This window comes from Narcine bancroftii, chromosome 9, assembly GCF_036971445.1.
Source record: "Narcine bancroftii isolate sNarBan1 chromosome 9, sNarBan1.hap1, whole genome shotgun sequence".
Taxonomy (NCBI): domain Eukaryota; kingdom Metazoa; phylum Chordata; class Chondrichthyes; order Torpediniformes; family Narcinidae; genus Narcine; species Narcine bancroftii.
Window position 1 is genome coordinate 20,796,593 of NC_091477.1, and position 23,905 is coordinate 20,820,497.

At 40.1% G+C, this 23,905-nt stretch overlaps 1 protein-coding gene across 44 annotated transcripts in view; it reads right to left on the minus strand.

Moving 5' to 3' along the window:
• Nucleotides 1–23,905, minus strand: part of LOC138743264 (follistatin-related protein 5-like) — a 795,256-nt gene that overhangs the window by 12,108 nt on the left and 759,243 nt on the right. For 43 of the 44 annotated variants that reach the window (XM_069898295.1, XM_069898291.1, XM_069898292.1 and 40 more), the window contains 4 exons: nt 21,971–21,997; nt 18,935–19,053; nt 16,349–16,498; nt 11,633–11,740 (listed from right to left, as the gene is read on the minus strand). In XM_069898295.1, coding sequence (XP_069754396.1) covers nt 11,633–11,740; nt 16,349–16,498; nt 18,935–19,053; nt 21,971–21,997 — 404 coding nt within the window. The remainder of the gene's footprint in view (nt 1–11,632; nt 11,741–16,348; nt 16,499–18,934; nt 19,054–21,970; nt 21,998–23,905) is intronic. The other variant, XM_069898319.1, reaches the window with a different exon arrangement.

Genomic DNA, 23,905 nt, shown 5'->3' on the forward strand with positions numbered 1-23,905 from the left:
GCAAGCAAGCAAGCAAGCAAGCAAGCAAGCAAGCAAGCAAGCAAGCAAGCAAGCAAGCAAGCAAGCAAGCAAGCAAGCAAGCAAGCAAGCAAGCAAGCAAGCAAGCAAGCAAGCAAGCAAGCAAGCAAGCAAGCAAGCAAGCAAGCAAGCAAGCAAGCAAGCAAGCAAGCAAGCAAGCAAGCAAGCAAGCAAGCAAGCAAGCAAGCAAGCAAGCAAGCAAGCAAGCAAGCAAGCAAGCAAGCAAGCAAGCAAGCAAGCAAGCAAGCAAGCAAGCAAGCAAGCAAGCAAGCAAGCAAGCAAGCAAGCAAGCAAGCAAGCAAGCAAGCAAGCAAGCAAGCAAGCAAGCAAGCAAGCAAGCAAGCAAGCAAGCAAGCAAGCAAGCAAGCAAGCAAGCAAGCAAGCAAGCAAGCAAGCAAGCAAGCAAGCAAGCAAGCAAGCAAGCAAGCAAGCAAGCAAGCAAGCAAGCAAGCAAGCAAGCAAGCAAGCAAGCAAGCAAGCAAGCAAGCAAGCAAGCAAGCAAGCAAGCAAGCAAGCAAGCAAGCAAGCAAGCAACCTAACTAACTAACTAACTAACTAACTAACTAACTAACTAACTAACTAACTAACTAACTAACTAACTAACTAACTAACTAACTAACTAACTAACTAACTAACTAACTAACTAACTAACTAACTAACTAACTAACTAACTAACTAACTAACTAACTAACTAACTAACTAGGAAGGAAGCTAGCTAGCTAGCTAACTACCTAACTAACTAACTAACTAACTAACTAACTAACTAACTAACTAACTAACTAACAAGGAAGGAAGCTAGCTAGCTAGCTAGCTAGCTAACAAGGAAGGAAGGAAGGAAGGAAGCTAGCTAGCTAGCTAGCTAGCTAACAAGGAAGGAAGGAAGGAAGGAAGCTAGCTAGCTAGCTAGCTAGCTAACAAGGAAGGAAGGAAGCTAGCTAGCTAGCTAGCTAGCTAACAAGGAAGGAAGGAAGGAAGGAAGCTAGCTAGCTAGCTAGCTAGCTAACAAGGAAGGAAGGAAGGAAGGAAGCTAGCTAGCTAGCTAGCTAACAAGGAAGGAAGGAAGGAAGGAAGCTAGCTAGCTAGCTAGCTAGCTAACAAGGAAGGAAGGAAGGAAGGAAGCTAGCTAGCTAGCTAGCTAACAAGGAAGGAAGGAAGGAAGGAAGCTAGCTAGCTAGCTAGCTAGCTAACAAGGAAGGAAGGAAGGAAGGAAGCTAGCTAGCTAGCTAGCTAGCTAACAAGGAAGGAAGGAAGGAAGGAAGCTAGCTAGCTAGCTAGCTAGCTAACAAGGAAGGAAGGAAGGAAGGAAGCTAGCTAGCTAGCTAGCTAGCTAACAAGGAAGGAAGGAAGGAAGGAAGCTAGCTAGCTAGCTAGCTAGCTAACAAGGAAGGAAGGAAGGAAGGAAGCTAGCTAGCTAGCTAGCTAGCTAACAAGGAAGGAAGGAAGGAAGGAAGCTAGCTAGCTAGCTAGCTAGCTAACAAGGAAGGAAGGAAGGAAGGAAGCTAGCTAGCTAGCTAGCTAGCTAACAAGGAAGGAAGGAAGGAAGGAAGCTAGCTAGCTAGCTAGCTAGCTAACAAGGAAGGAAGGAAGGAAGGAAGCTAGCTAGCTAGCTAGCTAGCTAACAAGGAAGGAAGGAAGGAAGGAAGCTAGCTAGCTAGCTAGCTAGCTAACAAGGAAGGAAGGAAGGAAGGAAGCTAGCTAGCTAGCTAGCTAGCTAACAAGGAAGGAAGGAAGGAAGGAAGCTAGCTAGCTAGCTAGCTAGCTAACAAGGAAGGAAGGAAGGAAGGAAGCTAGCTAGCTAGCTAGCTAGCTAACAAGGAAGGAAGGAAGGAAGGAAGCTAGCTAGCTAGCTAGCTAGCTAACAAGGAAGGAAGGAAGGAAGGAAGCTAGCTAGCTAGCTAGCTAGCTAACAAGGAAGGAAGGAAGGAAGGAAGCTAGCTAGCTAGCTAGCTAGCTAACAAGGAAGGAAGGAAGGAAGGAAGCTAGCTAGCTAGCTAGCTAGCTAACAAGGAAGGAAGGAAGGAAGGAAGCTAGCTAGCTAGCTAGCTAGCTAACAAGGAAGGAAGGAAGGAAGGAAGCTAGCTAGCTAGCTAGCTAGCTAACAAGGAAGGAAGGAAGGAAGGAAGCTAGCTAGCTAGCTAGCTAGCTAACAAGGAAGGAAGGAAGGAAGGAAGCTAGCTAGCTAGCTAGCTAGCTAACAAGGAAGGAAGGAAGGAAGGAAGCTAGCTAGCTAGCTAGCTAGCTAACAAGGAAGGAAGGAAGGAAGGAAGCTAGCTAGCTAGCTAGCTAGCTAACAAGGAAGGAAGGAAGGAAGGAAGCTAGCTAGCTAGCTAGCTAGCTAACAAGGAAGGAAGGAAGGAAGGAAGCTAGCTAGCTAGCTAGCTAGCTAACAAGGAAGGAAGGAAGGAAGGAAGCTAGCTAGCTAGCTAGCTAGCTAACAAGGAAGGAAGGAAGGAAGGAAGCTAGCTAGCTAGCTAGCTAGCTAACAAGGAAGGAAGGAAGGAAGGAAGCTAGCTAGCTAGCTAGCTAGCTAGCTAACAAGGAAGGAAGGAAGGAAGGAAGCTAGCTAGCTAGCTAGCTAGCTAGCTAACAAGGAAGGAAGGAAGGAAGGAAGCTAGCTAGCTAGCTAGCTAGCTAACAAGGAAGGAAGGAAGGAAGGAAGCTAGCTAGCTAGCTAGCTAGCTAGCTAACAAGGAAGGAAGGAAGGAAGGAAGCTAGCTAGCTAGCTAGCTAGCTAGCTAACAAGGAAGGAAGGAAGGAAGGAAGCTAGCTAGCTAGCTAGCTAGCTAGCTAACAAGGAAGGAAGGAAGGAAGGAAGCTAGCTAGCTAGCTAGCTAGCTAGCTAACAAGGAAGGAAGGAAGGAAGGAAGCTAGCTAGCTAGCTAGCTAGCTAGCTAACAAGGAAGGAAGGAAGGAAGGAAGCTAGCTAGCTAGCTAGCTAGCTAGCTAACAAGGAAGGAAGGAAGGAAGGAAGCTAGCTAGCTAGCTAGCTAGCTAGCTAACAAGGAAGGAAGGAAGGAAGGAAGCTAGCTAGCTAGCTAGCTAGCTAGCTAACAAGGAAGGAAGGAAGGAAGGAAGCTAGCTAGCTAGCTAGCTAGCTAGCTAACAAGGAAGGAAGGAAGGAAGGAAGCTAGCTAGCTAGCTAGCTAGCTAGCTAACAAGGAAGGAAGGAAGGAAGGAAGCTAGCTAGCTAGCTAGCTAGCTAGCTAACAAGGAAGGAAGGAAGGAAGGAAGCTAGCTAGCTAGCTAGCTAGCTAGCTAACAAGGAAGGAAGGAAGGAAGGAAGCTAGCTAGCTAGCTAGCTAGCTAGCTAACAAGGAAGGAAGGAAGGAAGGAAGCTAGCTAGCTAGCTAGCTAGCTAGCTAACAAGGAAGGAAGGAAGGAAGGAAGCTAGCTAGCTAGCTAGCTAGCTAGCTAACAAGGAAGGAAGGAAGGAAGGAAGCTAGCTAGCTAGCTAGCTAGCTAGCTAACAAGGAAGGAAGGAAGGAAGGAAGCTAGCTAGCTAGCTAGCTAGCTAGCTAACAAGGAAGGAAGGAAGGAAGGAAGCTAGCTAGCTAGCTAGCTAGCTAGCTAACAAGGAAGGAAGGAAGGAAGGAAGCTAGCTAGCTAGCTAGCTAGCTAGCTAACAAGGAAGGAAGGAAGGAAGGAAGCTAGCTAGCTAGCTAGCTAGCTAGCTAACAAGGAAGGAAGGAAGGAAGGAAGCTAGCTAGCTAGCTAGCTAGCTAGCTAACAAGGAAGGAAGGAAGGAAGGAAGCTAGCTAGCTAGCTAGCTAGCTAGCTAACAAGGAAGGAAGGAAGGAAGGAAGCTAGCTAGCTAGCTAGCTAGCTAGCTAACAAGGAAGGAAGGAAGGAAGGAAGCTAGCTAGCTAGCTAGCTAGCTAGCTAACAAGGAAGGAAGGAAGGAAGGAAGCTAGCTAGCTAGCTAGCTAGCTAGCTAACAAGGAAGGAAGGAAGGAAGGAAGCTAGCTAGCTAGCTAGCTAGCTAGCTAACAAGGAAGGAAGGAAGGAAGGAAGCTAGCTAGCTAGCTAGCTAGCTAGCTAACAAGGAAGGAAGGAAGGAAGGAAGCTAGCTAGCTAGCTAGCTAGCTAGCTAACAAGGAAGGAAGGAAGGAAGGAAGCTAGCTAGCTAGCTAGCTAGCTAGCTAACAAGGAAGGAAGGAAGGAAGGAAGCTAGCTAGCTAGCTAGCTAGCTAGCTAACAAGGAAGGAAGGAAGGAAGGAAGCTAGCTAGCTAGCTAGCTAGCTAGCTAACAAGGAAGGAAGGAAGGAAGGAAGCTAGCTAGCTAGCTAGCTAGCTAGCTAACAAGGAAGGAAGGAAGGAAGGAAGCTAGCTAGCTAGCTAGCTAGCTAGCTAACAAGGAAGGAAGGAAGGAAGGAAGCTAGCTAGCTAGCTAGCTAGCTAGCTAACAAGGAAGGAAGGAAGGAAGCTAGCTAGCTAGCTAGCTAGCTAGCTAACAAGGAAGGAAGGAAGGAAGCTAGCTAGCTAGCTAGCTAGCTAGCTAACAAGGAAGGAAGGAAGGAAGCTAGCTAGCTAGCTAGCTAGCTAACAAGGAAGGAAGGAAGGAAGCTAGCTAGCTAGCTAGCTAGCTAACAAGGAAGGAAGGAAGGAAGCTAGCTAGCTAGCTAGCTAACAAGGAAGGAAGGAAGGAAGCTAGCTAGCTAGCTAGCTAGCTAACAAGGAAGGAAGGAAGGAAGCTAGCTAGCTAGCTAGCTAGCTAACAAGGAAGGAAGGAAGGAAGCTAGCTAGCTAGCTAGCTAGCTAACAAGGAAGGAAGGAAGGAAGCTAGCTAGCTAGCTAGCTAGCTAACAAGGAAGGAAGGAAGGAAGCTAGCTAGCTAGCTAGCTAGCTAACAAGGAAGGAAGGAAGGAAGCTAGCTAGCTAGCTAGCTAGCTAACAAGGAAGGAAGGAAGGAAGCTAGCTAGCTAGCTAGCTAGCTAACAAGGAAGGAAGGAAGGAAGCTAGCTAGCTAGCTAGCTAGCTAACAAGGAAGGAAGGAAGGAAGCTAGCTAGCTAGCTAGCTAGCTAACAAGGAAGGAAGGAAGGAAGCTAGCTAGCTAGCTAGCTAGCTAACAAGGAAGGAAGGAAGGAAGCTAGCTAGCTAGCTAGCTAGCTAGCTAACAAACTAACTAACTAACTAACTAACTAACTAACTAACAAGGAAGGAAGGAAGGAAGCTAGCTAGCTAGCTAGCTAGCTAGCTAACAAACTAACTAACTAACTAACTAACTAACTAACTAACAAGGAAGGAAGGAAGCTAGCTAGCTAACTAACTAACTAACTAACTAACAAGGAAGGAAGGAAGCTAGCTAGCTAACTAACTAACTAACTAACTAACAAGGAAGGAAGGAAGCTAGCTAGCTAACTAACTAACTAACTAACTAACTAACTAACTAACTAACTAACTAACTAACTAACAAGGAAGGAAGGAAGCAAGCTAACTAACTAACTAACTAACTAACTAACTAACTAACAAGGAAGCAAGCAAGCAAGCAAGCAAGCAAGCAAGCAAGCAAGCAAGCAAGCAAGCAAGCTAGCTAGCTAGCTAGCTAACTAACAAGGAAGGAAGGAAGGAAGCTAGCTAGCTAGCTAGCTAACTAACAAGGAAGGAAGGAAGGAAGCTAGCTAGCTAGCTAGCTAACTAACAAGGAAGGAAGGAAGGAAGCTAGCTAGCTAGCTAGCTAACTAACAAGGAAGGAAGGAAGGAAGCTAGCTAGCTAGCTAGCTAACTAACAAGGAAGGAAGGAAGGAAGCTAGCTAGCTAGCTAGCTAACTAACAAGGAAGGAAGGAAGGAAGCTAGCTAGCTAGCTAGCTAACTAACAAGGAAGGAAGGAAGGAAGCTAGCTAGCTAGCTAGCTAACTAACAAGGAAGGAAGGAAGGAAGCTAGCTAGCTAGCTAGCTAACTAACAAGGAAGGAAGGAAGGAAGCTAGCTAGCTAGCTAGCTAACTAACAAGGAAGGAAGGAAGGAAGCTAGCTAGCTAGCTAGCTAACTAACAAGGAAGGAAGGAAGGAAGCTAGCTAGCTAGCTAGCTAACTAACAAACTAACTAACTAACTAACTAACTAACTAACTAACAAGGAAGGAAGGAAGCTAGCTAGCTAACTAACTAACTAACTAACTAACAAGGAAGGAAGGAAGCTAGCTAGCTAACTAACTAACTAACTAACTAACTAACTAACTAACTAACTAACTAACTAACTAACTAACAAGGAAGGAAGGAAGCAAGCTAACTAACTAACTAACTAACTAACTAACTAACTAACTAACAAGGAAGCAAGCAAGCAAGCAAGCAAGCAAGCAAGCAAGCAAGCAAGCAAGCAAGCAAGCTAGCTAGCTAGCTAGCTAGCTAGCTAGCTAACTAACAAGGAAGGAAGGAAGGAAGCTAGCTAGCTAGCTAGCTAACTAACAAGGAAGGAAGGAAGGAAGCTAGCTAGCTAGCTAGCTAACTAACAAGGAAGGAAGGAAGGAAGCTAGCTAGCTAGCTAGCTAACTAACAAGGAAGGAAGGAAGGAAGCTAGCTAGCTAGCTAGCTAACTAACAAGGAAGGAAGGAAGGAAGCTAGCTAGCTAGCTAGCTAACTAACAAGGAAGGAAGGAAGGAAGCTAGCTAGCTAGCTAGCTAACTAACAAGGAAGGAAGGAAGGAAGCTAGCTAGCTAGCTAGCTAACTAACAAGGAAGGAAGGAAGGAAGCTAGCTAGCTAGCTAGCTAACTAACAAGGAAGGAAGGAAGGAAGCTAGCTAGCTAGCTAGCTAACTAACAAGGAAGGAAGGAAGGAAGCTAGCTAGCTAGCTAGCTAACTAACAAGGAAGGAAGGAAGGAAGCTAGCTAGCTAGCTAGCTAACTAACAAGGAAGGAAGGAAGGAAGCTAGCTAGCTAGCTAGCTAACTAACAAGGAAGGAAGGAAGGAAGCTAGCTAGCTAGCTAGCTAACTAACAAGGAAGGAAGGAAGGAAGCTAGCTAGCTAGCTAGCTAACTAACAAGGAAGGAAGGAAGGAAGCTAGCTAGCTAGCTAGCTAACTAACAAGGAAGGAAGGAAGGAAGCTAGCTAGCTAGCTAGCTAACTAACAAGGAAGGAAGGAAGGAAGCTAGCTAGCTAGCTAGCTAACTAACAAGGAAGGAAGGAAGGAAGCTAGCTAGCTAGCTAGCTAACTAACAAGGAAGGAAGGAAGGAAGCTAGCTAGCTAGCTAGCTAACTAACAAGGAAGGAAGGAAGGAAGCTAGCTAGCTAGCTAGCTAACTAACAAGGAAGGAAGGAAGGAAGCTAGCTAGCTAGCTAGCTAACTAACAAGGAAGGAAGGAAGGAAGCTAGCTAGCTAGCTAGCTAACTAACAAGGAAGGAAGGAAGGAAGCTAGCTAGCTAGCTAGCTAACTAACAAGGAAGGAAGGAAGGAAGCTAGCTAGCTAGCTAGCTAACTAACAAGGAAGGAAGGAAGGAAGCTAGCTAGCTAGCTAGCTAACTAACAAGGAAGGAAGGAAGGAAGCTAGCTAGCTAGCTAGCTAGCTAACTAACAAGGAAGGAAGGAAGGAAGCTAGCTAGCTAGCTAGCTAACTAACAAGGAAGGAAGGAAGGAAGCTAGCTAGCTAGCTAGCTAACTAACAAGGAAGGAAGGAAGGAAGCTAGCTAGCTAGCTAGCTAACTAACAAGGAAGGAAGGAAGGAAGCTAGCTAGCTAGCTAGCTAACTAACAAGGAAGGAAGGAAGGAAGCTAGCTAGCTAGCTAGCTAACTAACAAGGAAGGAAGGAAGGAAGCTAGCTAGCTAGCTAGCTAACTAACAAGGAAGGAAGGAAGGAAGCTAGCTAGCTAGCTAGCTAACTAACAAGGAAGGAAGGAAGGAAGGAAGCTAGCTAGCTAGCTAGCTAACTAACAAGGAAGGAAGGAAGGAAGCTAGCTAGCTAGCTAGCTAACTAACAAGGAAGGAAGGAAGGAAGCTAGCTAGCTAGCTAGCTAACTAACAAGGAAGGAAGGAAGGAAGCTAGCTAGCTAGCTAGCTAACTAACAAACTAACTAACTAACTAACTAACTAACTAACTAACAAGGAAGGAAGGAAGCTAGCTAGCTAACTAACTAACTAACTAACTAACTAACTAACTAACTAACTAACTAACTAACTAACTAACTAACAAGGAAGGAAGGAAGCAAGCTAACTAACTAACTAACTAACTAACTAACTAACTAACTAACTAACAAGGAAGGAAGGAAGCAAGCTAGCTAGCTAGCTAACTAACTAACTAACTAACTAAGAAGGAAGGAAGCTAGCTAGCTAGCTAACTAACTAACTAACTAACTAACTAAGAAGGAAGGAAGCTAGCTAGCTAGCTAACTAACTAACTAACTAACTAACTAAGAAGGAAGGAAGCTAGCTAGCTAGCTAACTAACTAACTAACTAACTAACTAAGAAGGAAGGAAGCTAGCTAGCTAGCTAACTAACTAACTAACTAACTAACTAAGAAGGAAGGAAGCTAGCTAGCTAGCTAACTAACTAACTAACTAACTAACTAAGAAGGAAGGAAGCTAGCTAGCTAGCTAACTAACTAACTAACTAACTAACTAAGAAGGAAGGAAGCTAGCTAGCTAGCTAACTAACTAACTAACTAACTAACTAAGAAGGAAGGAAGCTAGCTAGCTAGCTAACTAACTAACTAACTAACTAAGAAGGAAGGAAGCTAGCTAGCTAGCTAACTAACTAACTAACTAACTAAGAAGGAAGGAAGCTAGCTAGCTAACTAACTAACTAACTAACTAACTAACTAAGAAGGAAGGAAGCTAGCTAGCTAACTAACTAACTAACTAACTAACTAACTAAGAAGGAAGGAAGCTAGCTAGCTAACTAACTAACTAACTAACTAACTAAGAAGGAAGGAAGCTAGCTAGCTAACTAACTAACTAACTAACTAACTAAGAAGGAAGGAAGCTAGCTAGCTAACTAACTAACTAACTAACTAACTAACTAACTAAGAAGGAAGGAAGCTAGCTAGCTAACTAACTAACTAACTAACTAACTAACTAACTAAGAAGGAAGGAAGCTAGCTAGCTAACTAACTAACTAACTAACTAACTAACTAACTAAGAAGGAAGGAAGCTAGCTAGCTAACTAACTAACTAACTAACTAACTAACTAACTAACTAACTAACTAACTAACTAAGAAGGAAGGAAGCTAGCTAGCTAGCTAACTAACTAACTAACTAACTAACTAACTAACTAACTAACTAACTAACTAACTAACTAACAAGGAAGGAAGCTAGCTAGCTAACTAACTAACTAACTAACAAGGAAGGAAGCTAGCTAGCTAACTAACTAACTAACTAACAAACAAGGAAGGAAGCTAGCTAGCTAACTAACTAACTAACTAACTAACAAACAAGGAAGGAAGGAAGCTAGCTAGCTAACTAACTAACTAACTAACTAACAAACAAGGAAGGAAGGAAGCTAGCTAGCTAACTAACTAACTAACTAACTAACAAACAAGGAAGGAAGCTAGCTAGCTAGCTAACTAACTAACTAACTAACAAGGAAGGAAGGAAGGAAGGAAGCTAGCTAACTAACTAACTAACAAGGAAGGAAGGAAGGAAGGAAGCTAGCTAACTAACTAACTAACAAGGAAGGAAGGAAGGAAGGAAGCTAGCTAACTAACTAACTAACAAGGAAGGAAGGAAGGAAGGAAGCTAGCTAACTAACTAACTAACAAGGAAGGAAGGAAGGAAGGAAGCTAGCTAACTAACTAACTAACAAGGAAGGAAGGAAGGAAGGAAGCTAGCTAACTAACTAACTAACAAGGAAGGAAGGAAGGAAGGAAGCTAGCTAACTAACTAACTAACAAGGAAGGAAGGAAGGAAGGAAGGAAGCTAGCTAACTAACTAACTAACAAGGAAGGAAGGAAGGAAGGAAGCTAGCTAACTAACTAACTAACTAACTAAGAAGGAAGGAAGCTAGCTAGCTAACTAACTAACTAACTAAGAAGGAAGGAAGCTAGCTAGCTAACTAACTAACTAACTAAGAAGGAAGGAAGCTAGCTAGCTAACTAACTAACTAACTAAGAAGGAAGGAAGCTAGCTAGCTAACTAACTAACTAACTAACTAAGAAGGAAGGAAGCTAGCTAGCTAACTAACTAACTAACTAACTAAGAAGGAAGGAAGCTAGCTAACTAGCTAACTAGCTAACTAGCTAACTAACTAACTAACTAACTAACTAACTAACTAACTAACTAACTAACTAACTAACAAGGAAGGAAGCTAGCTAGCTAACTAACTAACTAACAAGGAAGGAAGCTAGCGAGCTAACTAACTAACTAACTAACTAACTAACTAACAAACAAGGAAGGAAGCTAGCTAGCTAACTAACTAACTAACTAACTAACTAACTAACTAACAAGGAAGGAAGGAAGCTAGCTAGCTAACTAACTAACTAACTAACTAACAAACAAGGAAGGAAGGAAGCTAGCTAGCTAACTAACTAACTAACAAACAGGGAAGGAAGGAAGCTAGCTAGCTAACTAACTAACAAGGAAGGAAGGAAGGAAGGAAGCTAGCTAACTAACTAACTAACAAGGAAGGAAGGAAGGAAGGAAGCTAGCTAACTAACTAACTAACAAGGAAGGAAGGAAGGAAGGAAGCTAGCTAACTAACTAACTAACAAGGAAGGAAGGAAGGAAGGAAGCTAGCTAACTAACTAACTAACAAGGAAGGAAGGAAGGAAGGAAGCTAGCTAACTAACTAACTAACAAGGAAGGAAGGAAGGAAGGAAGCTAGCTAACTAACTAACTAACAAGGAAGGAAGGAAGGAAGGAAGCTAGCTAACTAACTAACTAACAAGGAAGGAAGGAAGGAAGCTAGCTAGCTAACTAACTAACTAACAAGGAAGGAAGGAAGGAAGCTAGCTAGCTAACTAACTAACTAACTAGGAAGGAAGGAAGGAAGCTAGCTAGCTAACTAACTAACTAACTAGGAAGGAAGGAAGGAAGCTAGCTAGCTAACTAACTAACTAACTAGGAAGGAAGGAAGGAAGCTAGCTAGCTAACTAACTAACTAACTAGGAAGGAAGGAAGGAAGCTAGCTAGCTAACTAACTAACTAACTAGGAAGGAAGGAAGGAAGCTAGCTAGCTAACTAACTAACTAACTAGGAAGGAAGGAAGGAAGCTAGCTAACTAACTAACTAACTAACTAGGAAGGAAGGAAGGAAGCTAGCTAACTAACTAACTAACTAACTAGGAAGGAAGGAAGCTAGCTAACTAACTAACTAACTAACTAACTAACTAACTAACTAACTAACTAACTAACTAACAAGGAAGGAAGGAAGGAAGCTAACTAACTAACTAACTAACTAACTAACAAGGAAGGAAGGAAGGAAGCAAGCTAACTAACTAACTAACTAACTAACTAACTAACTAACTAACTAACTAACAAGGAAGGAAGGAAGCAAGCTAGCTAACTAACTAACTAACTAACTAACTAACTAACAAGGAAGGAAGGAAGCAAGCTAGCTAACTAACTAACTAACTAACTAACTAACTAACTAACAAGGAAGGAAGGAAGCAAGCTAACTAACTAACTAACTAACTAACTAACTAACAAGGAAGGAAGGAAGCAAGGAAGGAAACAAACAAACATTTACGTACCTGCAGAGTAGGTTTGCTTTTGTTTACATCTCCCCAACTGAGAACCCACACCTGGTCATGTGACTTGTCATATTGTAACTTCACTGGAACAGGATCTGTTGACACTGACTGTGAAGAAATTGAAGTGTTTAAGACCACCATGTTAAGATGGACAACTTCTCTAATGCTTTCATGTAAATTTCACAGTCCAAAATGCAACAAGACAAGCTGAAGTTCTACTCCATATCATAGTTGGACCAAACTTTTCTAAATCAGGTATTACATTTTCTGCTTTGAAGTTATTTATTGAAATGGAATATGATTGATAGGCAACAGAAGTATACTGGTTAAATTAGGTATTCTCAAAAATGATATGGAAACGTGTTTAAAAGCTACCAAGGTAGCTGGAGATTTAAATTCAATAAATTAAATGTATATTTTTTACAGCGATGGATAATCTCAGCAGGAGTATTGTTCTTTTAAGGCAACTCATTTTAAGAAAGATGATTGACTGTTGTCTCAATTGTAGGAGCTGTTGTCTGGATCCAGGAGCTGCTGCCAAAGAAGTGAGCTGCCCACCAGCCTCACCTTACAAAGCCGTCCTGTCCAGAGAAGAAACAAGCCTTCCGTCGCGCATGCAGCCATCTTCAGCGCAAATCCAGGAGATCCAAAATGAATGGTGCACTAGACTCTCCCAGCGAACCCAGCTCAGCGCGGACATTGGCGACTTCAGGGGTTTCTACGAGGCTCTAAAGGCTGTGTATGGCCCCTCACCCCAAGTCCAAAGCCCGCTGCGCTGTGCAGCTCAGACGGCAAAGTCCTCCTCAGCGAGAAGATCTCCATCCTCAACCGATGGTCAGAACACTTCCAATCTCTTTTCAGTGCCAACCGCTCAGTCCAAGAATCTGCCCTGCTCCAGCTCCCTCAACAGACCCTAAGGCTAGAACTGGATGAGGTCCTCACCCAGGATGAGACATACAAGGCAAAGGAACAACTGAAAAGTGGCAAAGCCGCAGGTATGGATGCAATCCCCCCAGAGGTCTGGAAGGCTGGCGGCAAAACTCTGCTTGTCAAACTGCATGAGCTTTTCAAGCTTTGTTGGGGCCAAGGAAAACTGCCTCAGGACCTTCGTAATGCCACCATCATCACCCTGTACAAAAACAAAGGCGAGATATCAGACTGCTCAAACTACAGGGGAATCACGCTGCTCTCCATTGCAGGCAAAATCTTCGCTAGGATTCTCCTAAATAGAATAATACCTAGTGTCACCGAAAATATTCTCCCAGAATCACAGTGCCGCCTTTGTGCAAACAGAGGAACTACTGACATGGTCTTTGCCCTCAGACAGCTCCAAGAAAAGTGCAGAGAACAAAACAAAGGACTCTACATCACCTTTGTTGGCCTCACCAGAGCCTTTCACACCATGAGCAGGAAAGGGCTTTGGCAAATACTAGAGCGCATCGCATGCCCCCCAAAGTTCTTCAACATGATTATCCAACTGCACGAAAACCAACAAGGTCAGGTCAGATACAGCAATGAGCTCTCTGAACCCTTCTCCATTAACAATGGCGTGAAGCAAGGCTGTGTTCTCGCACCAACCCTCTTTTCAATCTTCTTCAGCATGATGCTGAACCAAGCCATGAAAGACCTCAACAATGAAGACGCTGTTTACATCCGGTACCGCACGGATGGCAGTCTCTTCAATCTGAGGCACCTGCAAGCTCACACCAAGACACAAGAGAAACTTGTCCGTGAACTACTCTTTGCAGACGATGCCGCTTTACTTGCCCATTCAGAGCCAGCTCTTCAGCGCTTGACGTCCTGCTTTGCAGAAACTGCCAAAATGTTTGGCCTGGAAGTCAGCCTGAAGAAAACTGAGGTCCTCCATCAGCCAGCACTCCCACATCTCCATCGGGCACACAAAACTCAAAACGGTCAACCAGTTTACCTATCTCGGCTGCACCATTTCATCAGATGCAAGGATCGACAACGAGATAGACAACAGACTCGCCAAGGCAAATGGCGCCTTTGGAAGACTACACAAAAGAGTCTGGAAAAACAACCAACTGAAAACCTCACAAAGATAAGCGTCTACAGAGCCGTTGTCATATCCACACTCCTGTTCGGCTCCTAATCATGGGTCCTCTACTGGCATCACCTACGGCTCCTAGAACGCTTCCACCAGCGTTGTCTCCGCTCCACCCTCAACATTCATTGGAGCGCTTTCATCCCTAACGTCGAAGTACTCGAGATAGCAGAGGTCGACAGCATCGAGTCCACGCTGCTGAAGATCCAGCTGCGCTGGGTGGGTCACGTCTCCAGAATGGAGGACCATCGCCTTCCCAAGATCATGTTATATGGCGAGCTCTCCACTGGCCACCGTGACAGAGGTACACCAAAGAATAGGTACAAGGACTGCCTAAAGAAATCTCTTGGTGCCTGCCACATTGACCACCGCCAGTGGGCTGATATTGCCTCAAACCGTGCATCTTCGCGCCTCACAGTTTGGCGGGCAGCAACCTCCTTTGAAGAAGACCGCAGAGCCCACCTCACTGACGAAAGGCAAAGGAAGAAAAACCCAACACCCAACCCCAACCAACCAATTTTCCCCTGCAGCCGCTGCAACCGTGTCTGCCTGTCCCGCATCGGACTTGTTAGCCACCAACGAGCCTGCAGCTGACGTGGACATTTTACCCACTCCATAAATCTTCGTCCGCGAAGCCAAGCCAAACAAGAAGCTTATTTGCAGAATCATCCATAATTGGTCAGGATAAGCTACTGGAATGAACAGTCCTGTTTGTTGGAGTTTCTGAGTTGAGGATAGTTTGTCCAAGACTTCACATGATCTCTGAATAGAACACAGACATTACATTGGTGATGAGGATGAATGGCTGTGATGGTTCAGACCATAGGATGAGTGACTGTGTGACAAAAGATACTAGAGAATTGTGAGTCAAACTCAGCTTGCAGAAAATAGTTTTACTCAGGCTGGATATATTGTAAAATTAGGAAGAAGTGACAAGGCACGTGAGGTACTTAGAACATACTTTCTTTTCCCCCCCATAGTAATATTACTGAGGTAGCAAGCAAATGCATGTGTAGCTGAACAACACAAAGCCACTTGCCAGTGTCAGAAAAATGTTCTTATAGTGGAAATGGAATTTGAGATCTACACTGGTCAATGTAAAGTTATCAAAATGTTGTGGAACTTTAACCCCACATACAAAGCAATTTCTGAAATTAATAAATTGAGTATTATGTCATTGACCTCAAAAAATATCATTTTTATTGTTATGTTGTGGCACTGTAAATTATGCAATTTTTCTAGACTCTGTATTGAAGGATCAGATTAACTATAGGCTTACAGAAGAATTGAATATAATTTTTTGTCAATACAAAGGAACTGTATAGGATATACAAGATTGTTCTTGCAGGGCAGAAGTATGAACATGCATACTGAGCATAAACTGACAGTTGCACTAATGATGACCTCTTCTTTGCCCATAATTCTCAAAAGGTGGGAGTGTATCTTCATCCATTGCCAAAGGGCAGCAGGAGGAGAAGAGACAATGACGCAAGGGTGAAAAGCAATTTAAATGGAGTTGCAGCCTACAGCACCCAGGTCCTGAGAAAATGTTTGCTTGAGAAGAAACCAATAAATCACAGGGCCTTCGAACCTGTGGAAAATAAGATGAGCCTCATGAGAAGATGATGGGATGAAATTGGTGTTTAGAGAGGAACGTAGCTTTGCAGCATAACTGACATCTGCCTGTAAAGAGTAAGAAAGAAGTGTAGCGTTTTAACAACGTGAGTGATAAGCCAGCTCATTGGGCTTCTCCTTAGACCAGATTGTAATTGGTGCATAGGATCCTCGTGCTGTCAAAAGTCTGCAGACGTCGTGATTGAAGTGATATATGTCTAAGTTTTTTTTAAATTGAATTTAAATTTAAATAAATACATTTAAATGTATTTAAATGTAAGCCATGATCTTTTTAAGTAGTACTGGTGGTGATGAAGTTATTGTGGTAGATTGGAGGAGGGTTCAGACCTTCAGCTGCCAAAGATGTGTTCAGCAGTGCACATATAGTCGAGGATTTGGCTAAAGAAGTGTTTTAAATTTTAAATTTACATTTTGACATGCACAGTAACCGGCCCTTTTCGCTCATAAGCTGGTGCTGCCCAATTACACCCTATAGATCTACAACCCCAATACACTTTTGAACAGTGGGAGGAAACTGGAGCACTTAGAGAATACCATCACGGACATGGGAAAATGTAAAAACTCCTTCCAGACAGCACCAGATTTGGAGTCGCTGGCGCTGTTCTAACCTCTATGCTAACTGTGTTGCCCCTCATTTTTGCTGTTCCTTTCTGCATGGATCCTCACTCACTCCATCTTCTCTACCTCACTTTACCCTCTTCCTCAGAGACTTAAAAGGCATCAAATCATCTATCTGACCGGTAAACCTCCAAATAGCAAATTTGAAAGACTCAGAAACATTAATGTCAAGATTAGTTTCATCTCTTGTTTTGTTTTTCTCAGACAAATGTGATATTTCTACTTCCTGTAGCATCTTTCCTTGTGATTGTAATATTTTTAATTGGCAATGTGGTAGGTCCTCTACATTCCGGCAATGAGAGGAACCTGCACAAATTTAATTGTTGTTAGATGATACAGCCATTGGAAGGTTTCATTATAATAAAAGCAATAATTGTCTAATATATTAATTAGGTTACCTGCAAGACTTTCTGAGATGGAATGTCAATGACCAGTATTCGGCTCTGTGTAGGTTGGGAAACATAAATGTACTTGTCTCTGATGTTGACAGCAGAGGCCCAAACACAACGTGAAAGAGTTTTCCCTTCTTCAGGGGGACATATCTCTTCCTGAAAAGAAGGATAATGAATTAGGTTTAGTCACTTGGTTATAAAGTACATTTGTACTGCAAAGTTTAATATTCAATATGGGCCTGCACTGTTTAAATTCTGAATAGAACTGCACTGATTTATTCTTTTGCAAGGGAAGCAACAGTTTCTGGATGTGAATGGTGGCAGAGATAAGAAATTAATTGTATATAAAAGGACCCTTCTATTGAAACCAAAGAGGAAACTGTACAATAGTTGAATGCTTCCCCATCATGGTCTATGAAATAATAGACTTTTTGAAGCTTACAGCTCCTGGTTGGAGCAAATTTTGAAGTGGAATCTCTTTTTTTTAAAAATTTTTTTATTTAAACTATTAAACCATAATACACATGATCAGAAAACAAATAATACATATAGTCAATGAAAAATACATGGTGTATATATAAACACACTACCCCCTTCTACACACCCTCCTCCCCCCACCCTATCCCCCATTCGTAACCCTTCTAACCAACTAACCTAATCCCCAAAGAAAGAAAAAGAAAGGACATATAAACCATAATAACATAATTAGAGTAACGCCACCACAGTATGGCCGGAGAATTCAAAATTTTAAACACACAATATCCAAATAGGGGCTCCAAATTTTCCAATTAAAAAAAACATAATTTTCATGTAGATTGTTATTTTTTCCAACAGAATTCAAGGTCTCACTTTTATATGTACACACATTCAAATCAATCTAATTTTTCCAAGTAATATTTTCTGGCTAATAATCTCACAAATGTAATCTGTGATCTAGTTAGTCTTGATTGGATCCAATGAAAGCTCAACTTTAAAAAGAACTTCTAAAAATTCTTTAAGTTGCTTCCAAAAAGACTTTAACCATTTCACTTGACCAAGTAGAATGTAAAAAAAAGAACCTACTTCCTTCTGACATCTAAAACAAATCTGAAGAAATTAAATTATATCTCTTTAATTTTTCTGGAGTTAAATATTATTGATGTATAAAATTATAATGATTAACAATTTTAATCATACTATCTTTACATAAATTTTTTAAATCATCCTGATTAATTACTATCACTAAATCTTTTTCCCATTTTAACTTAGATTTATGTAAATCATTTTATTTTGTAACAATAAATACATTTCAGATATAAATCCTTTCTTCCATCCATCTGTCAGTAAAATTTCAAATTGAGATTGTCTTGGTAACCATAAAGTGTGTCCAAAATTATCCAATAATAAAGCTCTAACTTGATGATAACAAAAAAGAGTATTTGATAATATTTCATATTTTCTTTCAAAAGAAATAAAATAACCTACTTCATAACAATATTCTACAAATTCAAATTGTTTTTGATCCCATAATTTCAAAAACTGATTATTAAATGTAAAATGAAAAAGTTTATTCTGATATAAAGGTGTCTTACTTGAAAATTTCCCTTGTATATTGCTTCATTTATCATATGCCATAATTCTTAATTCCAATAAATGTATCAAAATAGCGAATTATAATTGCACAATAACTTTGGATCAATTTATTTATAAATTGAATTCTTCTCACCAATTGGAGATATTTCAATATTTGCCCATACCAAAGATTTTTCCAAATCAAAAATTCTATTAATATATTTTTATTGTGCTGCTTTATAATAATTTTGAAAATTTAGAAGCTGTGAACCTCCTAATTGATATTTCCAAGTTAGGTTTTGTAAAGATACCCTTACCATTTTACCTTTCCATAAAAAACTTCCTTACAATAGAATTCAAATCTTTTAAAAAAAGCTGTTGAGGAAACTTGCAGGGAATAGATGAAACTATTCTTATTTATTTGTTTATATGAATACATTTTCTGCATATGTATTGGCTGTAAGTTGTGTGCCTGAGTGTTCTGCACTGAGGACCAGAAAACGCTATTTTGATGGGTTGTCCTTGTGCAATCAGATGACAATATACTTCAATGCTCTAACTTTACTTTTGTCATCTATATCCCATACAAGTCTAATGCAGCTAACCACTATGCTGTGTATGCAGTTAACAGGTACAATATTTCAGTGTGAGAAGGATTCCTGACTGATTGATTTTCAGATATTTTGTACATTAGGAAAATGGTAACCAGATCACGACGGCTCCATTTGTCTGATAATTTTGAACAGACGATGGGAATGGGGGCAAAACCCAATCAATACATGATGAGTTATGATTTAAATAAACCAGGCAAAATGCAGTGCTACTTGGAAAGGCTTTTCTTTGTCTGTATTTCTGTGTGCATAACAATAAATGGAATCTTGGATGGATTAGAAATCTAGTTAAAGATCACTTAGTACTTTACCAATCTTGGAAGATTTTTTTTTGTAAAGGAGCTGGAAATTTAAGAAAGGAAAAAACACAAATAACAGGTCTTTAATATCGATATTTAAGAAAAGTAACGTAGAAATAAGTTAAGCTTACATAGCTTTCAATGATCCTGTCAGTAGCTTTGATCCGTCTTTGAATCTCACATCCTGTCGGCTGAATTACTGTGATTCCATCATCCGAGAAAACGTAGAACATATTTCCAACACTTAGCCCTTGAAGACAAAATGCCAATGTCTTTCCTCAGCACTGGTTCAAAAAATTAGAATGTTTCTGTATTATTTATTTTTAAAGCTCTGAAACAATTTTGAAAATAACAGGGGAAATAAAAGGAAAGCGATGTTGAAGGCACTGATAAGGCAGCCTCCAAGGAAATTGCGCAGATGCGTTTGTCAATTTAACAACTTTTTATGACAATTCTTGGCATCAAGAAAGGCATTAAAACAATTGTATGGTGAATTTATGGGGAAAAAAAATGCAATAAGGTCATTGTCCATCAGTGCATTCTCAAGGTTTAAGATGAACCTGTCCTCAGTACCTCAGTGACAGGCTTGAGGAATATTTAAGTTAAATCATATACTTTTTAAAACATTTGGGTTTTTCAGTCTTATGCATGTTTTATTTTCATAGTCGCTGCAAAGAAAATATTTACGGGCTACTATTTTGAATAATATATCCAGGGCTCAGTGGTACAATGAGATGCTGGATTCTAATTTGGTGCAGAGATCAGTCCTAACTATTCTTGCTCCTCTGTGATGAGTGGAAATTCTACATACAGCAAACTAGGCTCTCTCTATAACTACTGTCACAGGTAGCTCTGTACTGGGAGTCTTAAACTGTAAAAGATAGCCTTTCATTTGACAGACTGTTTACAATTAGAAAAAAGGTCTTTAATTTTCAGCTTAATTTTTTCCTGAAATTTTGGTCAGAAAAAATGGATGATGTGAGTTGGAAGCAAAATTCTTCAATCTTGTGCCAAATATGTAATACCCCTCCTCTCAAGTGAGGTGGTGCCCAGATTCCTAGATGTATGTCACCTGACCAAGATGAAGTTTTCTCTGTGTCAATTAGAACAAGTGACTGACTGCATGTTCAATGGCCACCTTGCATTATTCTGATATTTAATATTTTCCAGGTTGATCATCATTTTGGGATTTATAATTTCTCTGGGACAGAAACAAAAAGTAATTATTTATGATAATCTTTCTCAAAAAATTAATTATTTTGTTAGCATAATATTTATGAACTCTTATTAACATAAATACCAATACAAAACTTATCTATTAATATGGAACATTATATGCTAGATATACTATAATATCCAATATTTAACTTGTTCATTTATGTAAGATTTTAAAATTATAACTGCAACAGAGACTGATAATGGATGGTGCCATTTATTAATGTATAGGATGTATTTGGTTGCAATAATATATATTCAAACTGAATCTATGTATTTTCAATGTAAACTATACACTGACGAGTGCTAAATTATGATAGAACATTTATGTAGCTCATTTGTCAACATTGAAAATAAATCTGGTTATTAGTAATTCCTGAAGATTACATGAAGCAAGAAAACCATCATTCACACTGATTATGTAAAAGGCTAGTCTGTGCAATGATTTGATCCAATGGGACAGACACACTTGTTTTTAATTAGCAATGTCTACCTAGAATTGGTTAACTGATTTGTGGAATTAAACTTCAAGCAGGATTCATTTATGTAGACTTTTAGCCAGGATCATTGAGCCAGTCAATAGAAGATTTAACACACTAATAAAAACAGCTCCTTCAACAGTTTAGTGCAATGGTTCCCAACCTTTTACATTCTACTCACATACCCCTTTAAGTATTCCCTATGCCATAAGTGTTCTGTGATTAATTAAGGGATTGCTTAAGGTGGTATCTGGGTGGAAAGAAAAAGTTTGAAAACCACTGTTTTAATCATTCCAAATTGACTTACGTGCACAGTTTCATAACTCCAAAGGAAATGGGCCAATGACAATTTTTCTCAAGCAAAATATTTCAGTAATAATTGGATTTAGAGCAGTGATTCTCAACCTTCCCTTCCTACTCACATACCCCCACCTTAAGCAATTCCTTGCTAATCAAAGACCACCGATGGCATAGAGATTACTTAAAGTGGGATGTGAGTGGAAAGTAAAAGGTTGCGAACCACTGGTTTAGTGAAAAATGGTTGCTCCCAGATTCAGTCAGCAAATAGTTGATTGATTTATCCATTATATACCAGCTGGAGTCTAATAACTGACCCTTCTCTTAAGCTGCTAAGTAAAAATGGCTAGAGTTTCATATCCTGTTTATTTAGTTTGTGTAGATATTACCAGTAATATAGGATCAACACTGAACTTTAAGAAGCTTGTTCTAATACTTGCATACACCTTCAAATATGAGATGGGATCAATAAATTCAATTAGAAATCTTGATTTTATTTATTTGATTAGTTTTGGTCTTTGAAGTCCCATTTGCTGATATCACCACTGGTGGGAGATTACATTTTGATTGTGAATAATCTTATCTATTTATTCTAATTTTGTGTGTGGGAGACAAAAGCCACTCAGCATTGATTTCAGATGTATCTGGATTGAAAACCTGGAACATGCACATTTAAAGGACAGAAGGAATTCAATTATCTGCAATTGGTTTTCATTCAAGAATTTGGCAAATAGTTTTTTTTTAAGTGCTTGCCCTATCCAGTGACATTAATAGGGTTGAAACTGGGTTTTATATCAGTTGCACATTGGTCCATGAAAATCACGCCCTACCTCCCCAAACTAATGTTCATAGACCATTACCAGTTACAATGAACAGCCCAGTGGGTTGTGGATTGAGAGTGATTCAACCATTTTAGGACATTGTCAATTTTATAGAAATATCCTCAGGCAGATATTTAATTTGTATAGCCCCAAGAATAATCTGGATTTTTTTTTGGATCTAGAAAAGAGCAAATAATATTTGGGAAGATGCAAAATATTGCCTGTCTCAGAGGTAGCGAGAATACTAGACACAGAGGCACAGTACGGAGAAGGACCTGTTATTATAAGTAATAAATTGTGCTACAAACAGTGGACAAGCACATGATCACTACAACACAACAATGCACTGAAGTACCTTCCTCTCGCCACAGTATGTTTGCAACTGAAGCATCAGAGATTGGAGAAAGCCAGAAAATGATAGAAACAAAAAGTCAAAAATTTAATTCATTCACACATGCAAAATGCTGTTCACATTTACAAATATAAAATAGAAACATTAAAAATAAGAGACATATCAACCTTAAATGCATTTCAGATGGTTTTACAACCTTAAATTAAGAATTCGGAAGGTGGGAAGGGACAGCACTTGGCTAACACTCCCATATTGACTCACTCAAGGAGAAGCTGGCTTTGACTGTGTACTGCAGCATCACTCAAAGAAGGGCAGAAACCATTCCATTTGTGTCCTCCTTTGCAGTGATGCTCCAGTCTATACACACTTTAAAGTATCAATGAACAAGAGTGGTAAGGCATGTGGCCAAGTGTGTTGAGAAAGGGACAAATGGGTATTTAGCTTTTTAACAATCATGAAGGACATTGTGTTTTTGAATTTCTTTTCATTATTGTAGCTGTAATTTAAAAACTTGATTGGAGGTATTCAAACTGTGTACTGAAAGGTGGATATCAGCTTTCAAGATTACAGCAATTCAAGAACTTTGAAAAAGAAGGGAAGTTCACCAGTTTTCAAGGATAGAAAGAGCTATGTGTTTTCGGACGATAAATGTTATATTTGATGGAGAGGGTGTCATAACTGAGATCCAGCTATTAACAACACCGGTTTAGAATTTAAATGCTAAGTAGGTGTGGAAAGTACGAAGAGGAAGGGTGTAATTTGGTGATAACCTGTGTATCCCTATGAATCTCTTTGAACTTGCATTTTCAACATTTTAACATAGCCTCAGGAAAAACAGAAAAATATTGCGATTGCAAATATTGCAATGATCCCTCCACTAAAATCCTAAGCCATGTAGATGTCTTCAGGCAGTGAAGTCAAGTGGTTCTGGATCACAGCTGCCCAATGCAAATGGATTTATTAACCTCAATAAGAAAATTTGATTTTAAAGTGCATAATGTTGAATGATTTAGCCACCACTGACACTTCCAAATAACAGACCATAATAAAAAATTGCTATTCTGAGATTGCTTAACTATTCCATTCCATGTCAATTAAAGCAATATATTTAACTTTGTTAAACAATTGTTTCATGAGAATGGTGCATTTTGAGATGTATTTTAATTATCAATATTGAATGACTGGATACTTCTAGTTGTACTATTTTGCCACAGATGTTTTGAGTAATGAATTTCCTGGCACCAAATAAACTCTCATTTTACAATAGAAATGTGAATGGAATTGTTCTGGGAAATCCAAGGTCCTGTTTGAGAAATAGAGGCAGCAAGCAAAGCAGCAGAAACAATCAAATGGTTTAATTTCTCTGAAGCAATAGGTTTAACATGTCTGCCAAATGTATTATTTTAAAAATTCGTTATTTTGCCTCATTATTATCTCCTGCATTTACTGCCAATAAAATCATCATAAATATTACTTCAGGATCACAAATTAACAATGTTGGAGACCAGAAGCCATTTTGGAGCATTGTAAATATCTTTTAAAAATTAGAAGAGGCAAAAAGGTAACTTAAAGGTTGGAATCTAATTTCAGGGTTCCAAAAGCTTCTAAATTATTCAAAGCCTCAGTGCTACTAAAGCCTATTAAATCATACTTAGTTGTTCATAGTATAAATGGGAGGTTGTCATAATGCTTCAGTTAATTGACTTTTGTAGGCCATTTTACTTTGATTTTTTATTAGGAATGAAATGTTCAACCAGTTATTGATGAATGTGTTATCTTCGAGGTTAGGTCTGGTCTCAGACTGCTGGAGCCACTGTCAATTTGTATCGGGGCAATATCATGAAAAGGAAGAACAAATGGGACAAAGGGCAGTATTCCATTTGGCTGGATGCCTTGTAAGGACGTGTGCTGAGTGCACAACTGTTTTGTGTTGATAAA